This window comes from Andrena cerasifolii, chromosome 10 (genome assembly GCF_050908995.1).
Source record: "Andrena cerasifolii isolate SP2316 chromosome 10, iyAndCera1_principal, whole genome shotgun sequence".
Classification (NCBI taxonomy): Eukaryota; Metazoa; Arthropoda; class Insecta; order Hymenoptera; family Andrenidae; genus Andrena; species Andrena cerasifolii.
In genome coordinates, this window is record NC_135127.1 from 280,223 (window position 1) to 302,478 (window position 22,256).

The 22,256-nt window shown below is 35.0% G+C and overlaps 2 protein-coding genes and 1 long non-coding RNA gene across 3 annotated transcripts; 1 reads left to right on the forward strand and 2 right to left on the reverse strand.

The window, feature by feature from the left end:
- The first annotated feature begins 1,310 nt into the window (after positions 1–1,310).
- Positions 1,311–2,545, forward strand: LOC143373623 (uncharacterized). Its single transcript, XR_013086491.1, has 3 exons — positions 1,311–1,534; positions 1,812–1,935; positions 2,406–2,545. It is a non-coding gene; the product is annotated as an uncharacterized LOC143373623 (long non-coding RNA).
- Positions 2,337–19,361, reverse strand: Rpii140 (RNA polymerase II subunit RpII140). The gene is made up of 5 exons (XM_076821019.1): positions 19,228–19,361; positions 15,241–17,861; positions 4,248–4,590; positions 3,904–4,162; positions 2,337–3,827 (listed from the first exon to the last, which is right to left on the reverse strand). Exons 1-5 carry the CDS (start codon positions 19,244–19,246, stop codon positions 3,542–3,544), a joined length of 3,528 nt encoding a protein of 1,175 aa, XP_076677134.1. The 5' UTR covers positions 19,247–19,361; the 3' UTR covers positions 2,337–3,541.
- On the reverse strand, positions 9,372–11,624 carry LOC143373765 (uncharacterized). Its single transcript, XM_076821298.1, has 2 exons — positions 11,226–11,624; positions 9,372–10,175 (listed from the first exon to the last, which is right to left on the reverse strand). Exons 1-2 carry the CDS (start codon positions 11,520–11,522, stop codon positions 9,372–9,374), a joined length of 1,101 nt encoding a protein of 366 aa, XP_076677413.1. The 5' UTR covers positions 11,523–11,624.
- Positions 19,362–22,256: the final 2,895 nt, after the last annotated feature.

The window sequence follows — 22,256 nt, forward strand, 5'->3', positions numbered from 1 at the left end:
AAGAAAGAATAAATACTTTTTGAAATAAGTAGAATTAATTATTTAATAAACTGTAGAATCTGCTTGTTGGTCATGTGGGGTAGGGATGCACGTTGGGCCATGTGACGTCACGCGTAGGAAATTCTTTGGCAATTGTGGCCTTCAGATGGCGCTGTTGGAAGTGTCAGGCGAGCAGCAGGACCTGCCGTCGATCTGCCGGCAGACCCTGACAAGCAGACCCTGCCGGCAGAACCGTAGCTGAATGCGGACGTAGGCTGCATCGCAGCTGCCGGCAGATCCTGCTGCCTGATCTGGTTATCAGGGAGTGTGTATATTTATGTATATATGTATGTAGATTTAATTAGGCTTTACCTGTACGATCTATCCATATTTGGTGGATCCTTGGTTTCCTTCAACTAATGTATCCTAATCTATCGACATTTCTCAAATGGCACACAGCCTCTTTTGAACGCCTGTTTCGGACATAACCAAAGCGTACTCTGGATGTTTTGAAAACTTTTGCAAAATACGTTTTTAAAATGTCTTCTGGACGTTTCCTGTACGTTTTCTGGACGTTTCTAAAACGTACAGGAAACGTTTTAAAAACGTACAGGAAACGTTTTAAAAACGTACAGGAAACGTTTTAAAAACGTACAGAAAGCGTCCACGAAACGTTTTAAAACCGTCCATTTTCACAAATCAAGCCATGGACGTTTAGACATAAAATGTACGTAAAATGTACGTTTTCAAAACGTCCTGTGCTATCTGGGGTTATCCATGATTTAATTTGAAGAGATCTTGCACACTATTAAATTCTACAGTTTTAAATATGTAGAATTCCATTTTATGTGTGATCACAAACAAGACATAGTAATTATGACATAATATCATTAAAATAATAATGAAAATATACATGAGACAATTTTGTAAACAAATCAATGGTGAAGTAAAAACAAGTAATATCTATTTAATAAACAAACGTGAACATGAAAACTATATATTTTTTGCACCTTCATACAGTTCCTCCTTAAAATTAAATGAGCAAAATACAACCGTTGTATGACTATACGATATACATTTATAATTATTTATAGTCATATACAAATTGTATTTTAGTCATTTAATTTCTATTTGTAATGAAATTGACTAACAAGGAAACATATCGAATCCGTACACGCCGATTTTAATGGGGCTTTTGTAAGAAGTTGTTCTCAAAATATTTTTCTGAGAACTGCTTCTTATAAAATCCCCATTAAAGTCGGCGTGTGCAGGTTCGATATGTTCCCTTGTAACCAATACCATAATTCCAGAATTCCATTTTGCCGCTTTTAATGATTTAGTTAACGGCACAATCCGCCAGAGGGTACTGATTTTACCAACAGTAATATATGAGAAGTGCCCACTACTGCAGGTTGCCGAATGTGTTATAACTGAACTAAATTTGCCACGTAACTTGCTGTGTGTTATCGCCAATATGGTGGAACTCGTCTGTGGGAATGCAATCAGAAAATTACGTTTTTCATCCTTATATGAGAAGATTTTGAGCTGAATAAAGGTTCATTCGAATGAGGAAGGTTCAATGCAGCCCGCTCTGGTCACCGTCTGAGTCATAAAACTCGTTTAGTGACCTAATACTACTTGGATTCTGCCAGTGTATTTTGTCGACTTTTTCTCTACTTTAGACACTCATATTATTAGATATCAACACAATCTCGTTGAACCATGATCAGAGCGGGCTGCATTGAACCTTCATCTTTCAAATGGGGCCTCACCCAGTCCAAAATCTGCTCATGTAAGCACGAAAAACGTAATTTCCCAAACCTGTGTTTCAGGCTAGATTGTGTCGGTATACAGCGCGCTGCATTACCCAAGCATTTAAAAAAGAAAAAAGCTTTCTCTCGAAAAGTCCTGACCAAATTGAAGGAATATTTTTCGAGAGTTTGCGATACTCAAATGGTTATTATGTTTTATTTTCGAATTTTCCAAAAGAATTGTACAGTGTACCTACGTATAAAATATGTCTAAACATACCTTATTACGCTTGTCCTGCATGTGTTAACAAAAATATAGGTTTCGTTAAAAAAATGTTAAGTAATCTTAAAATATCCATCACGAATATTTCTCTGACGATATTTCTGAATACTTTCAGTATTAAAACTGTAGGGATTATCACATTGATCAATTTATCTAAAGTTTCTATGTATACGTAATTCATAGGTTACAATACTCTTATTTTCCTGGGTTAAAATCTTTACATTTTTTATTGATATCTTAAGTAAATACTGCGAGTAATATATAAAAAGGAATAAATTATTATATTTTTTTACGTACTACCTGTATAAGAAAAACTAATGTAATTCCCATCAAACTGAAAGCAATTCAAATTTTAAGATCTGATATAATTTAAAACATACACTCAATTCCAGATAAAAGCGATATAAGCAGCTGCCTTTGGTTTTGAATGAAACAAGATAAAAGAAGGATTGCAGAAAATAGCCATTTTGGATACCACTTGCAAAAGAAAAATTCTTGGAAGACATTTGAGGATATCTCCTCAGGAATTGGGAAACCATATTCATCTATTCGTAAGAAGAAAGTTATAGAAAACTAATACAGATGTAACAATGATTAAACTTATATGAGCATTACTTTTCGTCCACATTTCCTACAGATAATAATCTATCTTTACAATAATTGGTAGCCTGGTTTTGATTTTATCTATTAATATCTAGATAAAATGTTTTATATTATAAAGTGATATTTATATAAAAATGTTTAAAGGAACGTATATTTTATCATGTTTGCTTTTATTGTCCTTGTTAATTAAATGATGGATAGTGTACGTTATTATACGTTTCAAGTACACTGATTATATCTCAATTTTGTTTTCAGAGAATATCATTTGGGTATTAAACTCTGTAGACAGATATGCGGACGCAAATTCGCTAAACGCATCGTCGGTAGCTGTTCTCATCTAGTAATAATTTTATTATTCTTCGGTTTCGCTAATCTTCGATAAACTTAACAGTAAATTTGTTTTCCAATTATTTTGAAGATAAATCATTACTTAAAGAAAATGAGAATGAATCGTAACGTTCACATGACTTTAGTCATTATCACATTTGCACTTGCTTTTATAACTTTCCCATCACATCTCGGATAAATAAGTATGTATGGTTTACAGATTTTTTAGAACGTATTTTTAAATATTCCGTAAAAATTTTTCTTTTCCAAGTGGTACCCAAAATAATCATTTTCTACCACCTCCCTTTGAATTCGCATTGTACACACTAATAAAGAAAACTAATTTTTTTACTTTGTATAAACCTAAGTGTTGACTGCAATCAACGTTACGCGTGGTATTTTGTATTACTTTTATGGAATACTAAAATGTAATATATACAAGGCCAGGTATAATTTGCGATACAACTACAAAGTATAGGCATCACCTATGAATGTTTCAACTTCGACATTTTTCCGTAAGGAATCATCTGTTTCATTGTGTCATCAGTTATATTCCAACTTATATTTAACAAATATAAAAAGATGAATAAATTCATGTTTACGCTACCATTAATCGAGGTGCAATATTCATAGCCATAAGTTCTTGGAAAAGTAATTTTGCTGCATACGGTAATCTAACTTGAGAGATCTGTGTTTTGTTTTTACACCCTTTACATTCGAATGTATTATTTCTTAGATTGGCTATTGCAATTAAACCACAGAAATTACATATGTGAATTCGATATGGATCGGAAACTTCAAATAAACGTTCTCTTAGGAATTGCGCAGCTCCATGGGAAATCTGACAATCACGTTCCATTTCCCCGAATCGTAAACCTCCATCTCTAAAAATTATAATATTGTTATGTCAATATGCAAATTATAATAATGAATGCAAGTAACAGAAGTAATGTAATTTACCTTGCTCTTCCTTCCATAGGCTGTCTAACTAAGATTTGTACAGGTCCTCGAGCTCTGCTATGAATTTTGTCATCTACCATATGCTTTAAACGTTGATAATAAGTCGGACCGAGAAAAACTTGGGCATTGATCTTACGACCTGTGTGTCCATTGTACATAACTTCATTTCCCCTTAGCTGGTATCCATACTCTTGTAAAAGTGTAGAAATCTTTTGCACATTTACAGCGTCATTAAATGGAGTTGCATCACCAATTTCACCTATTAAAAAGTAAATTACAGTTCAATGGTTACATGTTTTGTACATTTTGTAAGTAATTAGGTGATTGGAAACAATATAAAATACCTTTATTAGCCGATACTTTCCCCTGTATACACTCAATCAAGTGACCAATAGTCATACGTGATGGAATAGCATGAGGATTAATTATTATATCTGGTGTTAGACCTTCGCATGAAAATGGCATATCTTCTTGCCTGTACTGAATTCCACAAGTACCTTTCTGCCCATGACGTGAAGCAAATTTATCACCAATCTGTGGAATACGAACGCTACGTACTCTTATTTTACAAAATTTGTATCCTTCACTATTTAGGGTCAACATGACCTGATCCACTATGCCAGTTTCACTGTTACGTAAGAAGGTAGATGCGTCTCGTTTTGTGAAACGTTTTGTTGTACTGTCCAGCTATAAAAATGGTTAAAATTAATTTTATCATTATTGTAGGAAAAAAAGGAAAAATCAGTTGAACTAGTTGAGCAACTGTTTTAACCAATTGAGGGTGTAGAACTCTATAAGGCGACAAAATGTGATTGTTTTTGAGGGCGTACATAAGCCGCAATTTGTAAAACGATTTTGTTTATTTGTAATATACATATATAATAATGTTTGATAAACATTTTCACGTATCTTGCATTCAAAAAGTATTAAAAATTATTTTTGTTAATGTTGTTCCCGCGAACCACTGCATACCACGCCTGTCAACATGATCACCAATCTGCGATCCATAAAAAGGATTTAAAATGATACATCAAAACATTATTTTATAGTTTATGCTTGTAGCTAGTGATCCTTCTCAAGAATTCCTCGACAACTTTTATTTAATTGCTTATTTCTCATTTCTCCAGAAACAATAAAATTATTATAAATCTCATTTATATTCAGAAATGAATTTTCAGTTATATAGTTAAAATTGTACGTTACTAGTTAATCGCGAACGTATAAACATATCTACAATTTATAATCAATGTTAGCAATGCATGTCAAACTAAGATAATGCATTTGGTGCTTTTGTGTTCGTTGCACGATACAGAATGTGACACAATGTTTAGGCGGCAGTAATCAGATTTCAGAAAGAAGAGATGATCACTGTACTGGTGACTAATTGCTCTGCGTGATAAACGGGCAGCCTATGTTTGAATTCTAAAGAGGAAGATTCTCGTGTTCGCCTGTGCATGTTTTGTGTCAAATTTAACCCGTCAATATATGTTTCTATGTTTCTATTTAAGGTCATCAACAATGTCATAGACAGTCCGACACTGCTTGAATTGATTAGCTTTAAGGGACATCCAGACGCTGATACATGTTGCAGTGAAACACTGAGGTATGCCTCGTGATGCAGGTTTCATGACTCTTGCATCTTGCTCATCAACTAGGTGCGTGAGCAAGATGCAAGAGTCATGAAACCTGCATCACGAGGCATGCCTCAGTGTTTCACTGCAACATGTATCAGCGTCTGGATGTCCCTTTAGTGTGTGCCCGCGCTCGCTGCGATGTGTGCCTGTTTTTCATATCGACTTGTTTAGGAGCAACATTAAGAACAATGACCCTATAACTAGGGTGTGTACACATTTGTGACATTAGACCTATTCTTGAACGTCTGTGATGACGTTGTGTTTTTACCAATTATAAAATAATGGGCTACTGCCTGTATTGTATTAAATAAATAAAAAAATATGAATAAAACTTACAGAAACCCTTGGGAACATTTTCGAAAAAATGAAAGCAAAGAATCTGCCACCTGCAATCTTTGTGGAAAACAGTTTTTATGCTAAGGATTGGCGACCATAGGTCTTCGCAGGCATCTTGAAGGTATTCACAGTTTTAAAAGAGTGGAAAGTATGTAGGTATGGATGTGCCAAGTACCAACAATTTTAATTTTAAATCAGTCAAACGATTCCATACGTAGCAGATCTGGAGGAAACCATGAGGAAAAACCAAGCAGGAGGAGTTAGAGTAGGAAAAGAAAAAACCTGGACTCTAGCGTATGCGGCCAATATAGCGTTACTAGCAAACGAACCAAAGGATCTTAAGGACATGATAAGAAGATTCGGAAAATACCTTGAAAGGGCAGGGCTGCAACTGAATGCAGAGAAATCAAAGGTGCTGATTTTCTATAAAGGAAGAAGGAATAAAAAAAAGAGAAGAATGGGACTAAGAGGGGAACAGTCTGGAAGAAGGAAAGGAGTTCAAATACTTGGGGTATAATTTCCAGACAACTGGAGGCAGAGAGATGCATATAAGGGAAGTCGTCAAGAAAGCAAGAATAGCTATGACGCAGATATGGGGAATAGGACAAAGAATGTGCAACAACAATTTTGAGAGAAGAATGAGAATATTCAGAAGCATAGTGAAAAGTATTTTGCTGTACGCGTTAGAAATTTGGGGATGGAGGGAAGCAGAGAAAGTAGAGAAAATACAGGAGGAATACATAAGGTGGACTTTAGGTTTGGGCTTCAATACACCAGTATATTTAATTTTGGAGGAAACAAAAACGGACAGACTAAGGATAGAAGCGGGGAAAAGAGCAATAAAATATGAGGAGAAAACAAAACGTCTAAATAAAAATAAAATAGTACAAGAATACTGGAGGGAAATAGACGCGAAGCAAGAAGAGAAAAAGTCGAAATGGGAGGAAATGAGAAACGCATACTATAGGCAAAAAATGATGGATATTCAAGAAATGGAAATAGAAAGAAGGAGGGGAAGAGAGTTTGATGAGGAACTAGCGCAAAGAGACAGGGCAGAGCAGGTTCAATGACAATACGACAGAATACTAGGAGGCAAATATAACACACATTATACAGAAATTAGGGATAACCAGAGAGCAAATTACCTAGACCGAAATTACAGAGGCAGAGATCAAAGCATGATCGCATGGTTCAGATGTGGGAAAGAAGAGCGGGAAAGCAAGTACTGGAAGGAAGAAGAAGAGACAGTATGCAGACTATGTAATGGGGCTAGAGAGACGCTGGGTCACATGCTACAAGACTGTAAGGAGCTGAAAAGAGAAAATTCAACAATCAGAGGGATACTAAAGGGAGAGTAAAAAGGAGCGGAGTGGATGCGTATGGTTCTGGAAAAAAGGAGAAGAAAAGAAGAAAAAGATGCAGGAAGAAATCTAAACGAAAGCACAGTCTTCAGTTAACAGTCCCAGAAACACTTACATACATAACACATGTAACCCCATTTTGAGGCTGAAAGGCAAAAAATAAACCTATCTACTACTACAGTCAAACGATTCCAGTGTTCAGACAACAATGGAACAATTGATAAATTTATTACACAACCAAGTTTGTCAATAATAATATCAGAATTGACAGCTTTGATCGCTTTTCATTTAATCAAATAATACAAAGTGAATTTATAAGACAAAGTATAACATTTAAATGATTTAAACTCCCTCGTAATTCATCAGTTAATGATAGATTTTTATACACAGAAAAAAGAGAATTAATTAAAAAAAATAAATACACTGTACATCTGAAAGAACATTGGAATTAATTTATGTAAAACCAACTAGTCTTTCACTAAAACAAGGCGTTCTAGCTGTTATGAGTGACGGGGGGGATCTGTTCTGCAAAAATTTGGGCAACTCTCACTGGCGTACCAGCAGTTTTGTTATAATCATGGGATACATTTAGCCATTTGAAAAACACTTTATGTAAAAAAATACTGATGAGACACAATTTAGTCACTCGAATGATGATAATGGATTCTCACAAAATGAAAATAACGATTCAGCCAATTCAGATTCTGATGTCGAAACAGTAGAAAACTCAAATGTTCAGTTGTGACCAACGATCAAAGAAACAATCACAGCAATACGAAAAATTGGAAAAATAAGAATCCGCCAGTGAAGAATTAAATTCTACAAAAATACATATATGGAAGAATAACACAGTTAAAGGTTTTGGATTGTAAGACCAGGTGGAACACTATGGAGGCTATGATTAGGCGATGCATCAGCGTAAGGAATCCAATTAAAAAAGCACTGATTGTAATGAATTTATAGCGAATTCGGTATCTCGCACTGACTCTGTGCTGGTACCAGAAAATGACTTGGATTGGTTGATTCTTATAGAGCTATATCTTCGTCTCCATCAGAAACAACTAATCCAACTCATTTTCTGGCATCAGCACCGAGTCAGTGCGAGATACCGTATTCGCTATTAGATTACATGTGATACGATAAATACAGTATGCCAGCGCTGTCCAGCGTAGGGGCCCCTCACGCGCCTGCTTGCCCTTAACATTAGAACCTATAAGAATTACAATAGAAATCTCAGTAGAGGTGATTCCACATTATCAAGCGTTTAGGGTGCTCTTAAATTCTTATTTACAAATTTAGAAAAACTGAATACTGAAACAAGAGATAAGACTATTGTATCGCTTATAAAATTTTTGCATAATCCAGAATCTTTTCAAAAAGATTCAAAAGATGCATTTTTCATTTAACATCCAAGACAGATATGTGCAAAATGGGAAAACAAATTCTAAGCAGACTTTTCGGAAAATATAACAGCAACCATGATTTTCCTGAAAATACTGAAAAACTTACAGATCCTCAAAATGAAGAATTACCATTCAGAACACTATTAGAGTTAATAATCGCAGATAATTTTGGTTGTTCCGCATACGATCAAGCCAACATTCACTCAAAACGTAGTCCGGTCAAAATAGACATTCAAGGTTGCATTAATTCCCATAAAGCTGAAATTTGGTACGAATGTTTGGAATACCATTATAAATGAAGTGTGAAAAGTCCCCATCGATCCCGCGTGTGCAAAAAATTTTATTCAAGGTCAAAGTTCGCAAAAATGGGTTTTTCGCGTTTTTCAGCCAAACGGTAAGTTTTATCATAAAAATAGTTCAGACAAAAATTGTAGTTCGTGTAATTGTCTATAAAAATTGTCTCTACACTTTTTTTCGTAAGACTCGCCGTTTCTGAGATATAATCATTCAAAAAGTTGAAAAAGCTGTGTTCTTCATAATATGCACACGTTTCCACGCCACCTGTGAGGTAGTGTACTTGACGCGTTTTTTTTTTTAACGTGGTTTCCCCGATAGGCCTATTCCACGAACTATTGTAATCCTGTTTAATTCAACATACTATACTATTTAATAATGAAAAATGGAAATTGTTAAAAATAATCGAAGCGGTGTGAATTCTAATGCATGGGAGTAAATTATTCGTCTGATTCATAACCATCAAATACTTCTGCTTCCTCTTGTTCTTGTTCTTCTTGTTCTTCGTCTTCTCGTTCTTCTTCTTCTACTTCTTCCTGCTGAGTGCAAATAAATCCTTCCAAGAGCGATGCATCAGATGTCTCCTCGCTGATGTCGTATGAATCTCCTTCAGATAGCGATTCAACATTGGAACACGACTGGCCTTGACAATTTGTACATGCTAATGAACAAAACAATCCAACTTTTTTGCAGCCACATTTAGCATTACATCCCTTTTTACAATTGCAAAAAATTGTGTTGAGGAGTTTTTCCGGTGCAGGTGGGAGTAAAGTCTGGATTGGTTCCAATGTATTGCCGATCAACTTCCAACCCCAGTCTTTTGGATCTAGTTGATTACCAAGCCACACTTGGACTTGATAATATACCCGAAATAGATGTTGTTGGGCAGATGCCGAGGTTGGAGGAAGACAAGCTAATTGCACTCGTTTTTTGTTACGAGTATTTTTTACAAAACACACATAGCGGAACTTATCTAAGCAGGTCATTTTTTTTGGAGCTCCGTAGATGGAAAGAAGAAAGCGAATTCCGTTGGTGATTACTTCTTGTGGAGTAGAGTCACTATTTTTAACAACTTCAGCACAATCAACTAAATCTTGTTTCTCAAACATTTTAAGAATTGATTTTTTACCCCTTCTGTAAAATGCTGATGTCGTATCGCAGCCACTTATTGCGTGTAAAAATAAAATGTGATTTTGACACGTTGCAAAAGCAGATAAACTTTTAGATGTATACAGGGTGTCCCACTAAGGAGTGGACAGCGCGATATCTCTTAAAGTATTGTCGATAAAAATATAAAAAAAATAGGGAATTGCATGGTTCGAGGGGGCCCATTTATTAGCGCGAACGAATTTTGTTTCCGATTATTATGTTAAAAGATACGATGGTCAAGTTCGGTTTTTCAAATGGAACTATTTTTTTTGAAGACCTGAGTTGATAGTGCGTTCCAAGACAAATTCAATAAGCTTTAATGTATACACTTTATTTCCACTGGTTTTTAAGATATTGCGCTTGCAAAATTACTGATTTTCACTGGAAGAAAACCCTCTGGAATAGGAAGGACCGGGGTCGGTCTTACTGGCGCTACGGGTGGCATTGCCTGTTGAAACTGATACCTACCTGCCAAAGGTCTACGCCAGAAATGGCAGGCCCAAAGGCTGGACAATTCTTTTCTTTTGACACAATCTGCTCCCTATGGTTGAAATTTATTCTAGCAACTTTCACTCCTCCTAACCTAACCAATCCAACTTGCATCCCTCCCAAAAGAACCGGCCATCCGAGCGTAGAAGCAAGTGCGAAATAAAAGTAACGATGCGCTTCTCGATACCGCAGATGTACCTACCTAAGTAGCATTTCTGACGGAAAAGAATTGTCCAGCTTTTGAGCCTGCGAACCCTGTCGTAGACCTTTGGCAGGTAGGTATCAGTTTCAACAGGCAATGCCACCCGTAGCGCCAGTAAGACCGACCCCGGTCCTTCCTATTCCAGAGGGTTTTCTTCCAGTGAAAATCAGTAATTTTGCAAGCGCAATATCTTAAAAACCAGTGGAAATAAAGTGTATACATTAAAGCTTATTGAATTTGTCTTGGAACGCACTATCAGCTCAGGTCTTCAAAAAAAATAGTTCCATTTGAAAAACCGAACTTGACCATCGTATCTTTTAAAATAATAATCGAAAACAAAATTCGTTCGCGCTAATAAATGGGCCCCCTCGAACCATGCAATTCCCTATTTTTTTTATATTTTTATCGACAATACTTTAAGAGATATCGCGCTGTCCACTCCTTAGTGGGACACCCTGTATATTTCAGACTGATGTTGGGCTTTCCCAGGTTTTAAAAAATATATGATTTTGTTAGCTGGAGTTCGAGCAGTAAGTAAAACCAGTAAATCTATGTCCTCACCAACAACAATAGTTGTGCTTGTCAAGTTGAACTGTTCTACTGCCGTTTCAATTATCAGGACATCAGCATCATTATCAGCTTGTTTGACAAAAATATTTTCACTGGTCAATCTTTCTTTCAACATTGAAATGAACCGAGACTTATTCCGAGCATTTGCTAGAAATTTTTGTTGACTAATTGGAACTGTCATAGATTGATCAAATAAAATATCTGAAGATGAAGATGTTGTTGTTGCTCGACGACGTTGTTCTGCGGCTTTAATATTTCTCGTACAATCGGTATAGCCATCAAATACAACGAATAATTTACTCCCATGCATTAGAATTCACACCGCTTCGATTATTTTTAACAATTTCCATTTTTCATTATTAAATAGTATAGTATGTTGAATTAAACAGGATTACAATAGTTCGTGGAATAGGCCTATCGGGGAAACCACGTTAAAAAAAAAACGCGTCAAGTACACTACCTCACAGGTGGCGTGGAAACGTGTGCATATTATGAAGAACACAGCTTTTTCAACTTTTTGAATGATTATATCTCAGAAACGGCGAGTCTTACGAAAAAAAGTGTAGAGACAATTTTTATAGACAATTACACGAACTACAATTTTTGTCTGAACTATTTTTATGATAAAACTTACCGTTTGGCTGAAAAACGCGAAAAACCCATTTTTGCGAACTTTGACCTTGAATAAAATTTTTTGCACACGCGGGATCGATGGGGACTTTTCACACTTCATTTATAATGGTATTCCAAACATTCGTACCAAATTTCAGCTTTATGGGAATTAATGCAACCTTACCCCTATTTTTTGGGCTATTTTGACCGGGCTAACGAACAAAATTTGTCTACAGCTATAGATTATGTTACAAAACAAAAAGAAGTACATTGGCTGATGCTACATTAGATGCATTGTGCTTTTTAAAAAAATATTTTAAAAGAAAAAAGTAATGGTTCGTTTTGCACAAATTTTGTATTAAATAAATAAAGTTATCAATTAAATTTAATATCTGTTTTTCATTTACACAAGTTTTGTGTAAATTAGGCAGGAATAAACATTTATTTCAAGTGTTGACATATAAATCTTGCAATATTTTTTCAATTTCTAGAGAATTCTCGAGAAATATAATCTAATTTCTCATTTCTCGAAAAACTAAAAATATCAAGAAATTAGGAACACTACTTGTAGCTTTTAGGTCATGAGTGCATTCTGATCTACAGAATTCTGCTACAAAATATTTTTTGTTTTCAACTTTAAAGCGGTAAATTAATAATTTAAAGTCTACTTCCTGTGATAAATTCGTTGCTTCCTTCTTGAATAGTTATTGAAAGGAATTAAAGATATTTTTAACAAAGTTGAAGTTACCGATTTGCAGTTATTGTGGTCACTGTTTTAGAAAGAGTGTTTCGAGAAAAATACGTTTACAGTCCCTTGTGGTTGAGAAAATATTCTTCCCGACGACCCTTCATGTATTTTGTAGCCTCGAGTTAACTTTCATTATAACTGCTATGCAATATGCAAATTTAATAAGGGTATTACTTTGGTGGAATACATTTTTAAAAGTGTAACAATTCCATGCACAGATGAAATGCGCTCGTACCACTTGCATTAGCGGACTATAACTTATGTAATACTGCAAATTTCGATATGGGGCAACACACACACACGCACGCACGCACGCGCACACACACACACTCACATATATATATATATATATATATATAAATAATATAAATAATATATATATATAAATAATATAAATAATATATATATATATATATATATATATATATATATATATATATATGTATATATTATTTATATTATTTTTATGACCTTGAACTACAAGTTTGTGGAAAAAATATTTTTGTCTTCAGAGTTCTACACCCCCCTAAGCAACCTACACTGACAACAATGATTTTTATTTCTTACGAGGAACACCGCCCAATTGATACACGTCAATTATGACGAAACTTGGCATACAGATAAAGCATTCGAAAATATTTTGCACGAATTTGTTTCTTATCGCCGGATATTGATGTTTAGTGGGTGAAACAATCTTTAAAAGTCATGGTCTGGAAACATTTTAAGTCGAATAATTAAAAACTAACAGGCATAGGAAAAAATAATACAGACAAAAGTTGCTGGAATTTTTATAAGGAATAATGCGAAGTAAGTAAAAATTTAAACGAAGTCATAGATGGCAAAAAACCATGTTTTTTGTACTTTGGTAAGTGCAAACACACTTTATCTTATACAGCCAACTGTGGAGTGTGGTGTATAAATTTATAATGTAGTATGCAGATATAAAAAAAATAATACTATTTTCTCGTTTCATCAAATCCTGACATCAAACCTTGAATTATGTATATTTTGTTTCAATTGTAGATCGTACAGTAGTTTCTCTAAAGGTGACAATGGGTGACCGACCGAAACAAATTTGTATATGCCACATGTGTAACCAGGTGGTTTTTTGGCCACTTTGCCGCCTATGACTTTGTTCAAAATTTACTTACGTCTTTACTACCCATTATTGAATTTTCTAGGATTTTGAGTTTTTACAGCATATTTGGGTGCCGAGGAAACTTCATGCTGAATCTGAACCTTGCAGATCATCGGGAAGTACAAAAAAGCCTCTGGACAGATTTTGTTAACAGACAAACATCCATCTAAAGCGTCTTATTATTATCGAATACGTTACCTATATCCTACATGTCAAGTTTCACGAAAATCGGCGTGTGTCAATTGTGTGATGTTCCTTGTTAGTCTTATAACTCTAATAAGATGTCACCCAGCTGTTTCTTCCAGCTGGATCAATTACTACTCTCGAGCATATTCTCTAACTACAATCTTGCATTATCTTATAAACAAAATTTATTTAATATAATATTTGGCCTGAACTTTACTTTAGTCCCCCAAGCTTTTGTCACGTGTTATACGTCATTCCACACGTTTTGACGTGTTGAATATGAATATCGTATCTGTTTTTGGCGGAAAGTCAGTTTTCGAGATTGACAAAAATATATTAGTACCAGGGAGGGGAGGCAGCTCCGATGACCTTAGCCTTAACATATGTGTACGTCGAAAACGGATACGATATTCGGGCTATATTTCTGAATGGCCCCAGTGGCCGATCGACATGAGGTTTAAAGGGAAGGGTGGGGAGGGTGTGTGGACTCTAAATCTAAAATTGTTGCTTCGGGAATTTATTAGTTACCGAGATATTAATAAAAAAAACTTTTAGTATGTCTGTTAACTTATTTCGACATAACGCATTCCACTTTTCAACTTGTTCCGGGTATTAGTATTGGTTGGGGCTAGATTAGTGCGGGGAGCGCGCGCCCGCTTGCGATCCATCCTATTATACAGGGTGGATACCTATTACTTTATTGATATATAGTCAATACTCTACGGGGGTGATTCTGTGGACCAAAATAAGATGAAAATATAGAATACAATTTTTTAATATCGCGCTTCGTTTTCAAGAAAATTGGCTTTGAATTTCAGCTAAATACGCATGCCTTTTAGGCGTCTGAGGGGCACGTAGAGGTAAGGAGAACGCGTCCAACTGTTCGTAGAATAAATTAGGGAGGGGCAGGATGGATCCCCGTTAGGGCTACGCCTACGCAGTTAAAAAAAATAGTTTGTAAAGAAAATTAACAATAATTTTTTATTAATATTTCAAAAACTAATAAATACCCGAAGCTACAATTTTAGATAGGGTCCACACCCTGTCCCCACCCCTCCCCTCAAACCTCGTGTCGATCAGCCACTGGGGCCATTCGGAAGTATATCCGATATTCGTATTCAGCTCGTCAGAACGCATAAAATAATGACGTATAATAAGTTCCAAAAGCTTGGGAGTTCTAGAGTAAAGTCTTAGGAATATTTGTGTAATACATACCTCATCATCTGCCTCAGGTAAAGTAATAGTTTTACCTATAACTACATCATCTCCAGATACACGAATTCCAGGAGCAATGATACCATCATCATCCAATTTATCATAAATAGCATTGCGCATTCCTTGACAAGTTTGCCGTGTAGGTTTCTCAAATTGTTCTTCTTGATCACCGATTCTCTTGGATTCTGAATCTTTGTAAGATCTATAGAATACAGATCGAAAGAAACCTCTTTCAACAGCACTAGCATTCAAAATAACACTATCTTCTTGATTATAACCAGTATAACATAATATAGCGACTATACTATTAATGCCAGCTGGTAATTCACGGAACCTAAGATACTCCATAGACCTCGTAGTAACTAAAGGTTTGTGCGGATAATATAATACATGAGCCAAGGTATCCATTCGCACATGGAAATTTGTGATATACACTCCCATTGCTTGTTTACCCATAGCACTTTGATAAGTATTTCTTGGACTTTGATTGTGATCCGGAAATGGAATAATTGAGGCACAGACTCCTAATATCATTGCTGGATGAATTTCACAATGTGTATATGTTGTACAATAAGCATATTCCTTTTCCTGCCTTAAATCTTCAGGTGACATAGCAATCATGACGGTTTCTTCTTCTAAAGTATCAATATATTCAACTACTCCACTACCAACTAATTCTTGCCAACCATCATTATTGTAATCTCTTTCTTTCAACATATCAATATGTCTTTTCTTTAGTAACAGATTCTGTCCTTCAACAATTAATAAGGGCCTACTAATTCTTCCTGCATCTGTATATATTCTGATTTCTCGATCTCTAATATCTCTGATCATAGATACTTCTGACACAATAATGTCCATTTGACGTCTTAACTTACGTAAAGTAGCCATTAATTGATCTGGGTCTCTGTGAATACCAACCCAGCACCCGTTTACAAATATTTTTGTTGCATCAGCTATCGCACTTGGGGCAATTTCTTCTAAATTTTCCATAGACCACTCCTCTAAGAATTCAAGAATTGGAGAAGGCTGAGATCCAACACTAATATATGCCATTAATGCCAAATTTTTTACCAAACCTACAGCAGCACCTTCAGGAGTTTCTGCAGGACACAACATACCCCATAGTGTGTTATGTAACTGACGTGGTTTAGCCAGTTTACCATCCCTTCCAATGGGAGAATTTACTCTTCTTAAATGTGAAAGTGTTGATGCAAATGTTAATCTATTTAATACTTGTGAGACACCAGCTCTGGCTTGATGTGCTTTCTTTTGGTCTCCCCAATTACCAGTAGCAAGTGAGTACCTCAAGCCATCAGTAATAATTTTTGTTTTGATGGCGAGTTCAAGATTAAAGTCCTTCCCTCTGTCTATAAATTTTTGTGCATACAATCGCACTTCTTTCATCAGATTTTTAAACAATCCTCTAAATAAAAATGCCAATAATGGACCAGCCAAATCTAATCTTTTATTACCATAGTGATCTCGATCATCTAATTCTCTCCTGCCAAGAGATGCTGATAGTAATCGATGTACCATATAACCAAGGAAGTAAGCTTTTTTGGTTTCACAAAAATCACTTATTCCTACATGCGGAAGCATTTCTTTCTGTAAAATCTCTCTAGCATATTTAATACGTTTCTCTTTAGTTACTCCAGGTCTTGCACCTCTAGTACCAATAAAATTCAGTGCAACATTTTGTTCCTGTATTACAAAAGCTTCGTCTAAAGAAGGTTTTACCATTTCCATCATTTCAGGGTCATCAAAGTCATATATAATGTGTTCTAAAATATCACGGTCAGCAACAAATCCAAGGGCCCGAAAAACAATCATGATAGGAATTTCCTGCTTAATATATGGAATAATTGCAATAATACGTTGTCCTATTGCAGACTTTTTAATACTAGCTCCACTCTTTGCCATCATATTAATCCATAATGTAGATGTAGGACGTGAACTGTGCTCCAAACAGGATCTAATTTCTGACTTATATGCATATTTACCATCTTTCATACTAAATACATAAACTGTGTTTGTTGCCATTTTTTCTTGTGCAATAAGTACTTTTTCCGACCCATTAATAATAAAATAACCACCAGGATCCAATGGACATTCATTTAATTCTGTTAAGTCACGATCAGATAAACCAGCCAATAAACAGTACTTTGATCTTAACATAATTGGAATTTTTCCTATAAATGTTTTTTGGTGCTGCGTTTCAATAGGATCTTCGCCATCTTTTACAATTGTTTTAGTTATATCTACATACAATGGTGCGGAATATGTCAAATTTCTAAGTCTAGCTTCATTAGGCATCATAGGAGATGGAGCTCCATCCTTTTCCCAATGAGTAGGTTTTGATAAGTAGATCTGTTCGAACTTTAATAAATGTCTAACTGGATTTTCTATTTCACCAGAAGTATGTTGTGCCTCCGCTTGTAAATCAATTTGTGGTGAATCTTCGACGATTCTTTGAACGGACATTTCAATAAATTCATCGAAACTATCAAGTTGCTGTCGTACAAGACCTTTCTCATCAAAATAAGCATTAATAACAATCCAGCATGCTTCTTGCCAAAGTTTTGATGAAATCTCTTCTGCATCTTCATCATCATATTGATCTAAATAAGACAGTAGTTCTCGTTAAATTTATATTTCCAAATCTCTAAATGAAACTACAACTAGTGATGGGACTGATACCATTCTACAAATTTGAATCTGGTATTGATACATATCGAAGTCAAAAGGAATCGATGCTTCTTGATACTTACATATGCGAATGTATCGATACCTGTTTGATACCTACACGTAAATATCGAGATGTATTTGATACCTACCTGAAAATGTTGATATCTATTTGATATCTACTTGAAAATATGTATATAATACCTGTTTTATGCTTGTACGAAAGTATCCGTTGCGATTTGCAATTTAGTACTTTACGAAAATATTATTTATTACCAATCATGATTTGATACTATAACAATTAAGGAGGAGTAGGAATCAATATCATGAACTACCTATATAATTGAATTTTTATTAATAAATGATGTACATTATTCCTTAATGTATAGAAATTGGTGCATTATACTACAAGGTTATTAAGAAATAATATTTGGTTTACTTTATTATCCTTTAATCGATTTCTTTTCTTACTGATTAGTTCTCCAACCTTTGAAAAAACACGTTCAGCACACACGGAGCTTGCCATAATACAAAAATATATATTATTTTTAAGGAATAATGTATATGTACATCATTTATTAATAAAAATTCAGTTATGTAGGTAGTTCATGATATTGATTCCTACTCCTACTTAATTGTTATATTATCAAATCATGATTGGTAATAAATAATATTTTCATGAAGTACTAAATTGCAAATATATATACATATATATATATACATATTTATAATTGCAAATCGAAACCGATACTTTTGTACAAGCATGCAGCAGGTATTATATATATATATATATAATTTTTTTTCAAGTAGATATCATAACAAGTTTGCCATCTGATCAGAGAATTATCAAATAAATAACGATAATTTCGTACAGTATCAAACAAGTATCGATAATTACGCAAGGTATCAAACGAGTATCAATAATTTCGTAACGTATCAAAGGAATATTGATACTTTCAGAAAGTATCAAACCGGTTTTGACTCGGTATAGTATTGATATGGTATCGGTTGAAGAAGAATCGGTATCGATAATTGATACAAAGTACCAAAAATTTTGATGCGCATTGATATTTCCAATTAAGTACTTTGGTATCGAATTGATTGAATATCATCAATTGTATTGGTATCAGTCCCATCACTGACTACATCAGTATCAGGATCAATTAAAATGAACAGTTGCGATAGGGGAAACATTTGAAATTACTGTATATAAACACAAGATATGTTAAGGTTATGTCATGGTATTTGTATTTTAAATTTTTCTTTATTGATATAATTATTACGTTTGTATAGAATTCTTACCATCTTCGAGAGCGTACATATTTTGTTTATAAAGATTTTAGAAATATTGATTTACGTTTCAACAAACTTTTTATATGCACCCCAAAAACCTCCAAACAACCATGGATCTCAAGGGATGTAACACTGAATTGGACTCAATGTATTGTTTTGTCATCGCGTAACAGTACCCTCTACCCAAATGTAATCCAACTAAATGGGAGAGTCGATAAATTCGAAACTAGGGTTTCTTATTTAATAATAGCAAATTCAGCCGCGCGCTCCGCTTTTATGATCGGTTTACCACTCGCACCCCAGATTACTGTAATGAGGTTTGAAAACAATGTCCACTGGTCTCGTAACCGTGTTAATTTAAACAATTTCAGCTACGACAGGGTTGACCGCAGCACTATACCCCCGTACGTAGAGATTTTTCACCACCTGCGTGTAAACGCCATAATAATGGCGCATCGTTCTAAAAAATGACATTAACGGAAGCGGTACAGACGTGGCGTTGAGTAGCTAAAGGTTTAAAACATGCAGACACAAAAATTCTAGAAAAAAAATTCACAACACCGCTCGAATCAAAGACACGTCCCATTCCAGATAGCACAGGACGTTTTGAAAACGTACATTTTACGTACATTTTATGTCTGAACGTCCATGGCTTGATTTGTGAAAATGGACGGTTTTAAAACGTTTCCTGTACGTTTTAGAAACGTCAAGAAAACGTCCAGGAAACGTCCAGAAGACATTTTAAGGCGAAACTTCCGAAAACCGGTCAAACCCGATTTAGCTATAATTTTGAAGATAGTTTTATTTTGCATAAAGACGATGTTTACGAGAAGGATTTTTTGCGACTCCAAAGTTAAGACCCAAAATTTAGATCAAAATGTTTTACCATTTCAGTGTCATTTCCAACGTTACCGACACTGCCTAAAATAAAGTTACAACAGTATATATAGTACATTCTCTTTATTAGTTCCCCGTATATACACATTTTATATCTTGTAATAATTGGTAAAATGGATCACCTCTGGTCGTTTTTACACATCGGTTCGACACGATGCTTTACGCGCCCGCGGGCGGGCGCGCGCCCCCCGCGCCGGTCTAGCCCCAACCAATACTAATACCCGGGACAAGTTGGAAAGTGGAATGCGTTGTGTCGGTGTAAGTCAACAGAAATATTGTTAAGAAGGGGGAACAAGGTAAAGTGATTAAAGAAAATCTGTAAAGTGTATCCTTTTATGCACAATTACCTCTGTATCTTTTGCTGAATGCAAAGAGAAAACGTGGAGAGCTTGGGTGTAACGTAGTCACATTTCAAGTGTCAGTAATGTAAACAGTCCTTTGCTATAATCTCATCCTACGCTGTGTCGGTAATGCAGAAACTGACATTACAGTAGTAAAACCTTATTCGTAAAATTTAAGGTCTAACTTTTCAAGTCGCCAAAATCTTTCTCGCAAATATTACTTTTGAGTAAAAGAAACCTATTTTCTGAATTTCAGTCGAATCGAAAGATGGAAGTTTTCAAAATTGCAGGGAGTGACACTAAAATGGTAATATACATTTTTCGTAAAATTTGGATCTTAACTTTCGAGTCGCAGAAAACGCTTCTCGCAAACATTGTTTTTAGATAAAATGAAGTTATTTGCAGAATTTCAGTCGAATTGGGTTTGACCGATTTTCGGAAGTACAGCCCATTTTAAAAACGTATTTTGCAAAAGTATTCAAAACGTCCAGAGTACGCTTTGGTTACGTCCGAAACAGGCGTTCAAAAGAGGCTGTGCGCCATCTGAGAAATGTCGATAGATTAGGATACATTAGTTGAAGGAAACCAGGGATCCACCAAATATGGATAGATCGTACACGTAAAGCCTAATTAAATCTACATATATATATACATAAATATACACACTGGTACATATAAATGTTTATGAACATTTGTTGAAAGAAACAATGGAAAACCAAAAACACAGAAGCATTTGTTTAAATGTTTCTGACCGAATGTTTGCAAACCGGTTTTATACCGTTTTTATATTGTTTTCATACAGTTTTTATACAGCTTTCATACCGTTTTTGTATAGTTTTTGTATATGTGTTTCAGTATTTGCGGTCAAAGGTATGTAGTTCTAGGTTAGGGTTTGAATAATTTTTAAATTTTAGGTTAACGTCGTTTATGCCCAATGGACGTTGTATTGCTATTTAGTTGGCCTCGGCAGAAGAGGGAAAGAAGATTTCCATAAATTAAACGTAGCAACGGTTTTAATATGTAACTTTCACCCTCATTTTACTGTTCCCAATATTGATTACTGTAAAATTCAATGTATTGTCTGTATGTTCGACCTCGTACTAACATGTTCTTGTATCTATTGTAAGTGCGTATATTCTTCATTATTTCTGAATTAAATAAATGAAATAAATTGTTATCGAGTTTGATCTCATTTTGAAAACCATTTACTTGCTTAAATTTTTATTAAATCGAATCAGCACCGTCGAACGTCCTAAAAACATTTTAAAAACGTCCAGAAAACGTAGTGAAAACGTTTTAAAAACGGCCTACAAACCGTCCTAAAAACGTTTTAAAAACGTTCTATAAACCGACCTGGACGTTTTTAAAACGTGTTTAAAACGGTTTTATGCTATCTGGGATTACACAAGAAGACAGAAAGGTAAAGTGATAGAGAGACAAGAGAAGACGCTAAAAGCGACGCGATGCGATATGCTTACAGACTAAAGACGTCATCCTAGAATGGTTGGTCGATTGGTTGTCAAGCACGAACCAAGAGTACAAACAATTGACCTTTAAAACTGGAATTCGTCCTGCTTTACAGCTTCACAAGTTCAAAAATTAACAGTCTTACAAAGCCTCTACAGGGTGCCCCACTAAGGAACGGACAGCGCGATATCTCTTAAAGTATTGTTGATAAAAATATAAAAAAAATAGGGATTTGCATGGTTCGAGGGGGCCCATTTATTAGCGCGAACGATTTTTGTTTTCGATTATTATTTTAAAAGATACGATGGTCAAGTTCGGTTTTTCAAATGGAAC